General features: G+C 40.8%; 1 protein-coding gene across 1 annotated transcript in view; it reads left to right on the forward strand.

Moving 5' to 3' along the window:
• The first annotated feature begins 627 nt into the window (after positions 1-627).
• EFCAB3 (EF-hand calcium binding domain 3) overlaps positions 628-12407 on the forward strand; it is a 49089-nt gene continuing 37309 nt past the window's right edge. The window contains exons 1-3 of the mRNA XM_011947907.1: positions 628-732; positions 4511-4564; positions 8668-8718. Of these exons, the coding sequence (XP_011803297.1) occupies positions 699-732; positions 4511-4564; positions 8668-8718 (139 nt within the window). The 5' untranslated portion in view covers positions 628-698. The remainder of the gene's footprint in view (positions 733-4510; positions 4565-8667; positions 8719-12407) is intronic.

A 12407-nucleotide genomic window follows, 5' to 3' on the forward strand; every position in this document is an offset into this window, starting at 1 on the left:
AATAGTGTTTTATTGAATAAAATGAAAAAATTTCTGCCTAAGGACTTTCATTCGTATAATATTGAGAAAATTGAAACTGATTAGAAATAACTAACCATATGAGAATTACTACATAAACCATGGTATGTCACTTTAATGGGATAACATGTTAAAATGCTAACTGTAAAGATTATATGGCAACTTGGAAACATGTTTATGAAGGAATAATTTTAGGTTGGAAAAGGAAAATATGGAATTGTACATATATTAGATTGCCACATTGTAAAAGTACAGTCTTATTGCCAAGACCAAAATGGAATATCAAAAACTAAAAATGGTTCCTGTGTTAGAGTGATGGAATTCTATCTTTCCCCTGTTACATTAATCTGTAATGTTGTTACATAAAACTAAGTCCCTATATGTATTTTAATTTGTTGTGGATTTTGCAACAACCCACCAGTCAATTCCTAACCCCTGGTTACTTTCTTCTTTGTAGCCACTTTCTGATTCTTTCAATCAGAATTAAAGACTTTTGTTTCTGATTCTTGTATTCTGAAAGACAATGTATATATAAGCACAGATAGTGTTCTTTGTCCTTTGCAAATAATTCTGTAATATTTCTGCAACTCATTTCTCACCCTTTCTAAGGTGAGGTGATTGATGTCCAGAACTTAGACAACTTTCTAGTAAGCAAAGGGATTGAGCTCACGGAAGAAGAAATGAAGGAGTTGATGCCTCATTTGAAATTTAATGGTGAGGTGTTTGTTTTATAATTACATTGCCTTTTTAGAAGTGTATTTTTGGGCTGGGCATGATGACTCACACCTGTCATCCCAGCACTTTGAGAAGCCGAGGTAGGTGGATCACCTCAGGTCAGGAGTTTGAGACCAGCCTGACCAATACAGTGAAACCTCATCTCTACTAAAAATACAAAAAACTAACCAGGCATGGTGGCAGGCATCTGTAATCCCAGCTACTCAGGAGGTTGAGGCAAGAGAATTGCTTGAACCCAGGATGGGGAGGTTGCAGTCAGCTGAGATTGTGCCATTGCACTCCAGCCTGGGCAACAAGAGCGAAACTCCATCTCAAAAAAAAAAAGAAAAGGAAGTGTATTTTTGTTGTCCTGTACATAACATCCTCAGAAATTATCGTTATCTTTGTAACACCTAGAACATAGCTTCCCAAACCTAAATGTGCATATGAATCACTTGGTCATCTTGTTAAAATACAGATTTGGGGGCCAGACATGGTGGCTCACACCTATACTTCCAGTGCTTTGGAAGGCTGAGGCAGGAGGATCTCTTGAGGCCAAAAGCTCAATATCAGTCTGGGCAACAGACTGAAACCCTGTCTCTACAAAAAAAATTTTTTAAATTAGCCAGGTGTGATGGCACATGCCTATAGTCCTAGCTAATTGGGAGGCTGAGGCAGGACAATCACTTGAGCCCAGGAGTTTGAGATTGCAATGAGCTATGATTGCATCACTGAATTCCAGCCTGGGCAACAGGGCAAGACCCTGTCTCCTTAAAAAAAGAAAAAAAAAGAAAAAACAGATTTCCGTTCAAGAATAGGGTAGAGCCTGAGATTCTGCATTTCTAACAAACTCTCAGATGATGCCAATGATGCTGGTGCACAAGCCACCTTTTGCCTATCAAAGACCTAAAAGATGAAGAAAAGACATGATATGTTAAGATTGTGCCTGACTTGCTGGGCGTGGTGGCTCATGCCTATAATCCCAGCACTTTGGGAGGCTGAGGCAGGTAGATCACTGAGGTCAAGAGTTCGAGACCAGCCTGACCAACATGGTGAAACCCTGTCTCTACTAAAACTTAAAAAATTAGCCGGGCATGGTGGCACATGCCTGTAATCCCAGCTACTCAGGAGGCTGAGGCAGGAGAATCACTTGAACCCAGGAGGTGGAGGCTGCAGTGAGCCAAGATCATGCCTGTGCATTCCAGCCTGGTGACAGAATGAGACTCCGTCTCCCAAAAAAAAAGATTGTGCCTGACTTTCATTTCTTAAATCACAAATACAACCAATATGCTAAGTTGTGCCTGAGGGTATGATTCCATCCTGAAAAATAAGGAAAAATATTACAGCAAGTAAAACTAGAAAATAAAAATGAGTATTAGGAAGAGATACACAGGGGAAGGAGGGGGAATTTGGGGTTGGTTGATTTGTTTATTGAAATTTTATTATTGTTTATTGAGTCTATTTACATGGCTTACTCACTGGCCCTTGCGCTTATAAATACTTTTTTATTTCTACCACTTTCTTTTTTGTTCTGATACCCCCAAAAAAGATGTTCTAAGTGCATCAGAGGATAGCATTTCTTACTATAATGCTTCAGTGATGTTGTCAGAGAGTTTCTATTCAGCTCTGGCCTTGAATTTAAAAGAGTATATTGATTTGTTCAACCAACAAATACTTATTGGTCACTGAATATGTCAGACCCTATACTAGGTACTAGGAATACAAGGATGAAGAAAGGAGACATACTTCGTTTTCTCTATGAAACCCATCTGAAAGTAGGAGATGAGACACTGAATCATTAGATTTCTCAAATCATGGTTTTATAGCAATAAATTCGAACCTATCCATTGCAAACATATCTCCATGTTCTGTTCTCTGTAGGTTTTCATTTCTTCCTTTTCACCTATATTTTCTTCCTCTCCTCTCTTTAGTTGAAGAGATTTTGTTTTTTGTTTCTGGGACAGGGTCTGGCTGTATCACCCAGGCTGAAGTGCAGTGGCATGATACCAGCTCCTGGGCTCAACCTTGCAACCTCTGTCTCTGGGTTCAGGCTGTCCTCCTACCTCAGCCTCCCAACAAGCTGGGACTACAGGCACACACCACCATGCCCAGCTAATTTTTGTATTTTTTGTAGAGATGGGGTACCACTATGTTGCCCAGGCTGGTCTCCAACTCCTGGGCTCAAGTGATACACCTGCCTCAGCCTCCCAAAGTGCTGGAATTACAGGCATGAGCTACCGCACCCGGCCAGCTGAAGAGATTCTTTACAACCCTTCTAAATCCACTACTCTTGACCTCATCTAGTCTCTCTTCAAAAATTACTCCTTTAATAATTCCTTGCCAACATATTCAGTTTCATTTATCTCTCTGTATCCTGCCTCTAAAAAGGCAGATTGCCTTTAGATCAATCTTTACATAACAATGGTCAAAAGCCTTCATGACTCCTTGCTATGTTCCCAAAAAAGTCCAAACAAAACCCACTGCAACATAGCCCCCATGTACTTCTCAGCTTTCTCCTATACTACTTCCAACATGTCATGCTCCAAACCAACTGAACTACCCACAGTTCCCTCAAAATACCTTGTTCCTTCTTACTTTTGTCCCTTTGATTAATACAATTTCCTAAAGCACAGAAAAGATGAACTGCTTTTTAAAAAGTAGAGATAGTGGCTCAAGACTGTAATCCCAGAACTTTGGGAGGCTGAAGTGGGTGGATTGCTTGAGACGAGGAGTTTTTTTTTGTTTTTTTTTTTTGAGGCGGAGTCTCGCTCTGTCGCCCGGACTGGAGTGCGGTGGCCGGATCTCAGCTCACTGCAAGCTCTGCCTCCCGGGTTTATGCCATTCTCCTGCCTCAGCCTCCCGAGTAGCTGGGACTACAGGCGCCCACCACCTCGCCCGGCTAGTTTTTGTATTTTTAGTAGAGACGGGGTTTCACCGTGTTAGCCAGGATGGTCTCGATCTCCTGACCTCGTGATCCGCCCGCCTCGGCCTCCCAAAGTGCTGGGATTACAGGCTTGAGCCACCGCACCCGGCTGAGACCAGGAGTTTGAGACCAGCCTGGCCAATGTGGCAAAACCCCATCTCACTAAAAATAAAAAAAATTAGCTGGGCATGATGGCACATGCCTGTGATCCCAGCTACTTGGGAGTCTGAGGCATGAGAATCACTTCAACCCAGGAGGCAGAGGTTGCTCTGAGCCAAGATCATGCCACTGTACTCCAGCCTGGGTGACAGAGTGAGACCCTGCCTCAAAAAAAAAAAAAAGTAGAAATAGGTGTCTCTTTCAAACACTCATCCTTGCCAGGCACGGTGGCTCACACCTGTTATCCCAACACTGGGAGGCCAAGGCATGACGATCACTTGAGTCCAGGAGTTCAAGACTAGCCTGAGCAACATAGGGAGACCCCCATCTCTACAAAAAAAAAAAAATGTTTAATGAGCTGGGTGTGGTGGCACACACCTGCAGTCCCAGCTGCTCGGGAGGCTGAGGTGGGAGGATCGCTTGAGCCAGGGAGGTCAAGGTTGCAATGAGCCATAATCACGCCACTGCACTCCAGCCTGAAGGACAGAGCCAGATAGAGCTAAAACATAAGTTCATCTTTTTTTTCCATCATATTCACCTGACAGAAAAATGAATCCAAATTCCAAAGCAAACCAATGTCTCTAGTTCTTCTAACTCATGGAAGAATTTCAGCCTACTATGTTGTTTTTAATAATTTCACAACTTTTATGAATTTTTATGTGACTGCCTCTGTATCTAAACCAAAATGTTTTACAGGAAATGGAAAGATTAATGTTAAGTCAATAATGGAGGGCCTGAAGAAGTTTAAACGTAAGTGAAAATTTATGATACGATATAAAATTGTAATCTAATGCTATATGTGTATTTTTATCTGTGTTTTCTTGGTTATAAAAGTAATATGTGTTCATTATAGAAAATTTCTATATTTAGCAAACGGCAAGATGAAAAAAGGAAATTTTAATAATTCTTAATTCTGTCCTCCAATGATAATCTATACTTTTATCACCACAAATTTTTTCCTTATGTGTACATAATTTCTGTGCATTTTTATCCATGTCCAATATAGTTACATTCCATTTTCTTACTCATATTAAAATCTTACTTGTTTATAAATATAGCTAGGCCGGGCACGGTGGCTCATGCTTGTAATCCCAGCACTTTGGGAGGCCAAGGCAGGCGGGTCACCTGAGGTCAGGAGTTCGAGACCAGCCTGACTAACATGGTGAACCCTCATTTCTACTAAAATTACAAAAATTAACCGGGTGTCATGGTGTGCGCCTGTAGTCCCAACTACTCGGGAGGCTGAGGAGGGAGAATCGCTTGAACCTGGAAGGCGGAGGTTGCAGTGAGCCGAGATTGTGCCATTACACTCCAGCCTGGGTGACAAAGAAAGACTCTGTCTCAAAAAATAAATAAATAAATATAGCTAATAATCTAAAGTTCCTTTCTGGGTGCCTCTGAAATTTAATATATAATCTCAGTACTTTTTGCTTGTAGGCCCCTTATATTTAACTATTTCTAAAATAATTTTCTTATTGTGAAAATGCCATGTTCCGTGCTTACACAGAAAAGAATGAATGGGAGATTTGAACATTATGCTGTGAAATTGATCAACAGAGGCAAGGTAAAACTTGTCTCTGCCCTCTTGCCACACATGTACAACCTCAATCTTGCATTCATTTTTAAGTAATTTTGGTTTGTTCTCTGCATCTGCATTCCTAACAAGTGTGACAAAAAAGAAATTTGCTGTGTCTCTGCAAGCCTGACTGTTTCAAAAAAGGAGGATGTTGCAGGGCATGGTGGCTCACTTCTGTAATCCCAGCACTTTGGGAGGCCAAGACAGGCAGATTGCTTGAGGCCAGGAGTTGGAGAGCAGCCTGGACAACATGTCAAAACCCCATCTCTACACAAAATTACAAAAATTAGCCATGTGTGGTGGCATACACCTGTAGTTCCAGCTACTCGGGAGGCTGAGGTGGGAGAATTGCTTGAGCCCAGGAGGTCGAAGCTGCAGTGACCTGCGATTGCACCACTGCACTCCAGCCTGGATGATAGAGTGAGACCTTGTCTGTAAAAAGAAAAAAAAAAGGAAGATGTAAGAATAAGGTATGTTATGCAAGTATCCACAAAATGAATTTTAATTAAAAAAAATTTAAATTCTAGGTACCCATGCCTAACACTTCCAAATTAGTCCTGTTGTATTTTATTTGTAAAAGAAAAATATATATACCTTTTAATAAGTCCAGTCTATCCCATCTATTGCTGTTTTTGTTGCTGGTACTGGAAAATTTTCAGGAATGTTCATCTGGTAGTTTTTATCCCCAGCATTTAAAATCATGTTACCAGTTGGAGATACTGGAAACCATCTCCCATGGCCATGTGTAAGTTCTGTGTTCACCAATAAGTATTTTTTGAGCACCCAGACACTGTTCAAGAAAGTTTAGCAGTGAACAAAAGATAAAGCAAGGTTCCTGCTCTCACAAAAGCTTAGTTTTTGAGTACACAGTATATGCTCAGTAAATACTTGTTGATTACCTGATAGAGGTTCTAGTCTCCCGCTTTCAGATAATTAAAGATTCACTAACCAAAACGGCTGTATCAAGGTCATTCTTAAGATAATCCCTCCTATGTGGGCAACTCAGAACAAACAGTTCTGTAAAACTAACAACCCCAGGTAACACAGGTGAGTCACCCATATCAGAATTAGCTGTTAACCATTTATAAAACCAGGAAGGCACAACACTACAGATCTCTTTGCTTACTTTTCTATCATTCTTCTTTCTCCTCTTCCACTTTTTCTTTTTTTCTCTTTTATTATCTTCTCCATATCTCTAAAAATATATTTTTATCTTTTGCTCCAGCTTCCCCTTGTTTTTCTAGTGTTATTCTTTCTTTTTCTTCCAGTCTCTTTATCAAACACATACATTTCACATGGCTACCCAGCTCGCCCACATGCTTTCTTCACTTCATAAGCCCCAATCCACTTGCTGCCACTGAAATATATTTTATTCTGTGAAGTCTGCAGTGCCTTAGAGAAAATTTAGATGTTTAAATATGTTTCATATTTTTAGAAATTTCAAATACTGGTTTCTATTTCAAAGATTCACTCAATAATACTCCATTTTCACTTATAAAGTTTTCTTTGGCTGGGCACGGTGGCTCACACCTGTAATCTCAGCACTTTGGGAGGCCGAGGCAGGTGGATCACTTGAGGTCAGGGGTTAGAGACCAACCTGGCTAACATAGTGAAACCCTGGATCTACAAAAATACAAAAATTAGCCAGGCTTGGTGGCACACTCCCAGCTACTTGGGAGGCTGAGACAGGAGAATCGCTTGAACCTGGGAGGCAGAGGCTCCAGTGAGCCAAGATTGCACCACTGCACTCCAGCGTGGGTGATAGAGCGAGTCTAAAAAAAAAAAAAAATTCTTCATATAAGTATTAAGGGACAAATTTTATTTCTTAATGCCATATTGACACATTTGCCTTCAAATATACTACTGTGATTTAAGTCTTCACACTCAAATTTCAGATGACAGACATAGGCATAATGGCAATGGCACTTTTCACACTTAAATAACTTTTTCTCCTATTTCCATTTCACCATTTCTACTTTCTAAAGAATAAAGGTGAATTTCAGCTACGTAAGCATGATAACATGGAAATAACATTTATATATGAACAACTTCAAGACCTGCTAAAATTTCTATTATTTGGTGGTGAACATTCAGAGCTTCACTCTGGCCTTCAGAGGCATTTGGGTTGTAAGGTTCCACGTGAGAATTTCTAAAACTGTACTTACTAGGGACACAGAGAAAGTCTAATATACATTTAGAAAAAAAAAGTCGCCATATAAAAATAAAGTCTGCTTCTTGTCATCTTCTAAGTCACATTCTCAACCAGAATGTTGCCACGTGCAGTATCTAAGAATGGCATAGGGTGCCTCTAGCAAACTAATATCTAGGAAGGGCGAAGAGCCAAGCAATAGGGAGAGAGAGAATGACAGATCAGAGGTGGGGAAAGAAAAGATGCTTTATAGATGTAGGTTTTTCTGAATTCTACAGATTATGTGTTTTATATTAGAATTAATCCTTTCCCCATAGGAAAGATATTTCTTCTTTATATGTATTGCTTTCTGTATTATATATTACCTTATATAGCCTCTATAACCTAAAGGGATCACCAAACATTTTCCATGTTTCCATGTTTTCATCGTCTGCCATGGACCTTTTTTGATATTAAAATAATACATTGTTGGTTTATCTGGCCAGGCCAAACCAAACCAAATACAGGAAACTGAGTTATTATAGCCACACTTTTCTCCTGAGTATTAATCTCCTCACACTTAGAAAACAAAACTACCCCACATTTTTAGAGGAAAAAAAAGAAAAAGAGTTAAATCTGTACTATTAAGGTTTTGGTTGGTTGGTTGTTCTGCCCATAGAAAGGGGTGAGGTGAAGGAAGATTTTGCAGTTAGTTAATTATACCCACATATTTCATAGGATAATTCACTAGAAAGAAATACCTATCTCATTAAAAGGTATCTAATTAGTCAATACCTTCCTAAACAAAGCATTCATGAAAATGAAGTGGGTAACAGATCATCATCTTGCTCCTGAATCAACAGATTTTCAAAGTCATTTCACTTCTTTAAATCCTAAAAGATGATAAATGAACAGTCTTGATTTCAGTGCTGACACTATAGTGCTTTTCAGTTTTTGCTTTTGGCGTGCAATACATTAAGGCATCAAAAGAAACAATATGAATGAGGATGGATATCACATATAACCTTGACATTTTCTTAATTTTTTCACTCATCTGGGGAAAAAAAATAAGATAAATTATGCCCTCCTTGTCTACTTTCCATAACTTCAGAAATTTATGTAATTTTGATTCTTAATCTTGTCTTTAAGCAAAAGGAATGGCGACTCTGCATAAGCTGAAAACTGCAAATGATATTAAAGGTGAGTGTGAAAGCTGATGTGAAGCCATTGTAAAGATGGGGCTTAACACTTTGACTTACATTTTTTAATACCATAGTTACTTTCCCTAATTGTCTTGTCAGTTTCTATCCTCCATCTACTTGTCCATAAGGTGAATGAACACCGTTATCTCTCCAACTGTCTTTCTAAGTTCCTTGTGCCTTTATGGTCCACACCACACTGAATCATATGTGATTATCATGTATTTTATATTCTTTTCTAATGCTCCATTTGTGATTTTTTTAATCTCGAAGAACACTGTAGCCTATTTGGTATCACAGCGCAATTTACAAAGCAGGTGTTCCTGACTCTGCCATTAAAGAAATTAATTCAGTTCATTGGGCTTTAGTGTCCTTAGCAGTAAAATAAAATGAGTGAGGACCTGGAGCACTGGATCACACCTGTAATCCTAGAGCCTTGGGAGGCCAAGGCAGGAAGATCACTTGAAGCCAGGAGTATGAGTCCAGCCTGGGCAACTCAGCGAGACCCCCTCTCTATAAAAAATTTTAAAATTAATCAGATGTGGTGGTACTTGCCTACTGTAGTCCTAGCTACTCGGGAGGCTGAGTGGAAGGATCACTTGAGCCCAGGAATTGGAGGCTGCATTGAGCCATCACTGCACCACCGTACTTCAGCCTCGGCTAACAGAGAAAGAACTTGTCTCTATAAAAGAAAAATGAAGCGGGCGTGGACACAGGAAGGGGAACATCACACACCAGGGTCTGTCCGGGGGTTGGGGGGCTAGGGGAGAGATAGCATTAGGAAAAATACCTCATGTAGATAATGGGTTGATGGGTACAGCAAACCACGATGGCAGGTGTATACCTATGTAACAAACCTGCACATTCTGCACATGTATCCCAGAACTTAAAGTATAATTTTAAAAATGTGGTGGGTTGGGGGCAGAATTAGGTTGATGATCTATTAGTTATCTTTCAGCTTTAAAATTCTAGGACTAATTTCTGTGACTGAAAGGATATCAATAAAGTAAAAAGACAACCCACAGAATGGGGAAAAATACTTGTAAATTTTGTAATTGATAAGGATCTAGTCTCCAAAATATAAAAAGAATGCTGTAACACAACAATAAGGCTTGGCGTGGTAGCTCACACCTGTAATCCCAGCACTTTGGGAGGCCAAGGAGATCACTAGGGGCCAGGATTTCAAGACCAGCCTGGGCAACATAGTGAAACCCCATTTCTACCAAAAATACAAAAAAATTAGCTGGGCATGGTGGCCTGCACCTTGTAGTCCCAGCTACTGGGGAGGCTGAGGTGGAAGACTCACTTGAGCCTGGGAGATCGAGGCTGCAGTGAACCATGATCCTGCTACTGCACTCAACCCTGGGCAACATAGTGAGACCTCACCAAAAAAAAAAACAAAATAATAAATAAATAAATAATAAGTAGTCTTTAATATAGTAGGCTCTTAGTGAATAATTGTTGAATTAATTTATAAATTAAGCCTTCCCTTTCTTTCCTTGTTTGTTCCTGTCCAGAATGGGAGGCAGTGTACTAACTTTTAAAAGACTAGGTTAAAGTCAAATTATGCTCATAATGAACAAATCCCCCTAAGCAGGAATAGGAAACCTCTAGAATTGCTGCAAGTGAAATGTGAAGCACTTTTAGGGGCCCAACCACATAACTAGCTAAGCCTTGGGTGCCAGAGATATCTGTCCTTAGCCATGATAGACTAAAGACACCCCTAACTCCTGCACTAGAGGGTTTACAAGGCCATGAGACATGTCAGATCATGAATACCTTGGTTTCTGCTTAAAACAATCTTTTCTGTAATTACTCTTTTCAAATCACTTTTCCCAATAATACTAAAGATTACAAGCCTATGAGAGTTTTTTTTGCCCCTCTTCCTAGGCTTAAACAATTAATGAAATGTTTCTTAATCACCATTCAGTGAAGGCAGCTGAGTAAAATATTTTAACTGAACAACTTTCAACTGCCTGAAGACTTTTATTTTTTGGAAACAAGAGTCTCTCTCTGTCACCCAGGCTGGAGTGCAGGGGCGTGATCTCAGTTCACCACAACCTCTGCCTGCTGAGTTCAAGCGATTCTTCTGCCTCAGCCTCCTGAGTAGCTGGGATTACAGGTGTGTGCCACCACACCCAGCTAATTTGTATTTTTAATAGAGATGGGGGGTTTCATCATTTGGCCAGGCTGGTCTCGAACTCCGGATCTCAGGTGATCCGCCCTCCTCAGCCCCCCAAAGTGCTGGGATCACAGGCATGAGCCACGAGGCCCAGCCTGATGAAGACATTAACATGAAAATATATTAACATAGAACTTGAAACAAAAATTCTCCCCCTTCCCTGAAATCCCAACAGTGTCAAAATGTTCCAATTTTATAAATCACACCCTCATATACACCAAGGGTGCTGAATGAACCACATTGAAAACACACTTGCTGTAAGGTTGGAAGGAGCTCCTGGATCATTCTCTCCCTCAGCTTGAGCCTGAGCAGTGAATGAGGTCACAGTTGTGTGATGGAACAAACCCTTTATTAGATTCCTGATCTGATTGAAGCCCAGAAGTGGTAGGTAGCACGGCTTAAAAGTAGGTAAATATCATGATTTTGTAGGATTCTATGCTAAGTCCTTTTTTAAAAATCTATAATCTATGAGAATTGAAGGTATTTTTTTAAAGTAATGATTATTTTGAGGCATGGGGATGATTTCACAGCACCTTTCAAGTGTCTGAATTGTTGAGCCATTCCGGAGTTCCCAGCTCTGTGGTAGGTTTTCAGATTTTGAGGACTTGTAATTGGTTTGTTTAGAAACAACTGCTTTCTGGGCTCTGAGGTGAAGACCTGGGAAAATGGATCAAATTCTAACCAAACATTCAGAGACCTTTTTTCCTCATGGTTGAATAGTATTCAATTATCCATTATTCCTAAGTCAGCAACCTAGTTTTCTTGTCAGTGAGCTATCAAATACACTCTACATTTTGAAAAGATAGTTGGAAAGAACAGAACAACAAAGGGGGAAGCCCTACCAACCCAGCTTCTGGTCCATAAGACCTCTTTCTCAAACTATGCCAAGTGGACAGGCGAGGGTAATTCACGAGTTCCTTCCGCAGTCTAGGGTAGCAGAACTGCATTGTATTCCACCCCCATTCCTACTGTTAACCAAGACCAGTTGGGTTTTTCCTCCCTGACTCCACCGAGGTTGCACACATGGAGGCCTCGCCGCCGCCGCTGCCGCTGCCGCTGCCATAGACGCCCGCCCAGGTGCCCTAGGTCGCCTCCCACCTGCTAGCTGCCCTCGGGGGCAACCCCTCCCTCAGCGCCAAAGACATCAAGAGGATCCTGGGCAGCGTAGGCATCGAGGCGGACGACGACCAGCTCAACAAGGTTATCAGTGAGCTGAATGAAAAAAGCATTGAAGACGTCATTGCCCAGGGTATTGGCAAGATTGCCAGTGTACCTGCCGGTGGGGCTGTGGCTGTCTCTGCTGCCCCAGGCACTGCAGCTCCTGCTGCTGGTTCCACCCCCGCTGCAGCAGAGAAGAGGAGGAGGAGGAGGAGGCGTCCAAAGAGTCAGACGATGACATGGGATTTGGTCTCTTTTATTAAATTCCTGCTCCCCTGCAAATAAAGCCTTTTTACACATCTAAAAGCAAAAACAAACCAAAAACAGTTGGTTCCCAAGAAGTGACAGGG

This window comes from Colobus angolensis, unplaced genomic scaffold, assembly GCF_000951035.1.
Source record: "Colobus angolensis palliatus isolate OR3802 unplaced genomic scaffold, Cang.pa_1.0 Scaffold271, whole genome shotgun sequence".
Lineage (NCBI taxonomy): Eukaryota > Metazoa > Chordata > Mammalia > Primates > Cercopithecidae > Colobus > Colobus angolensis.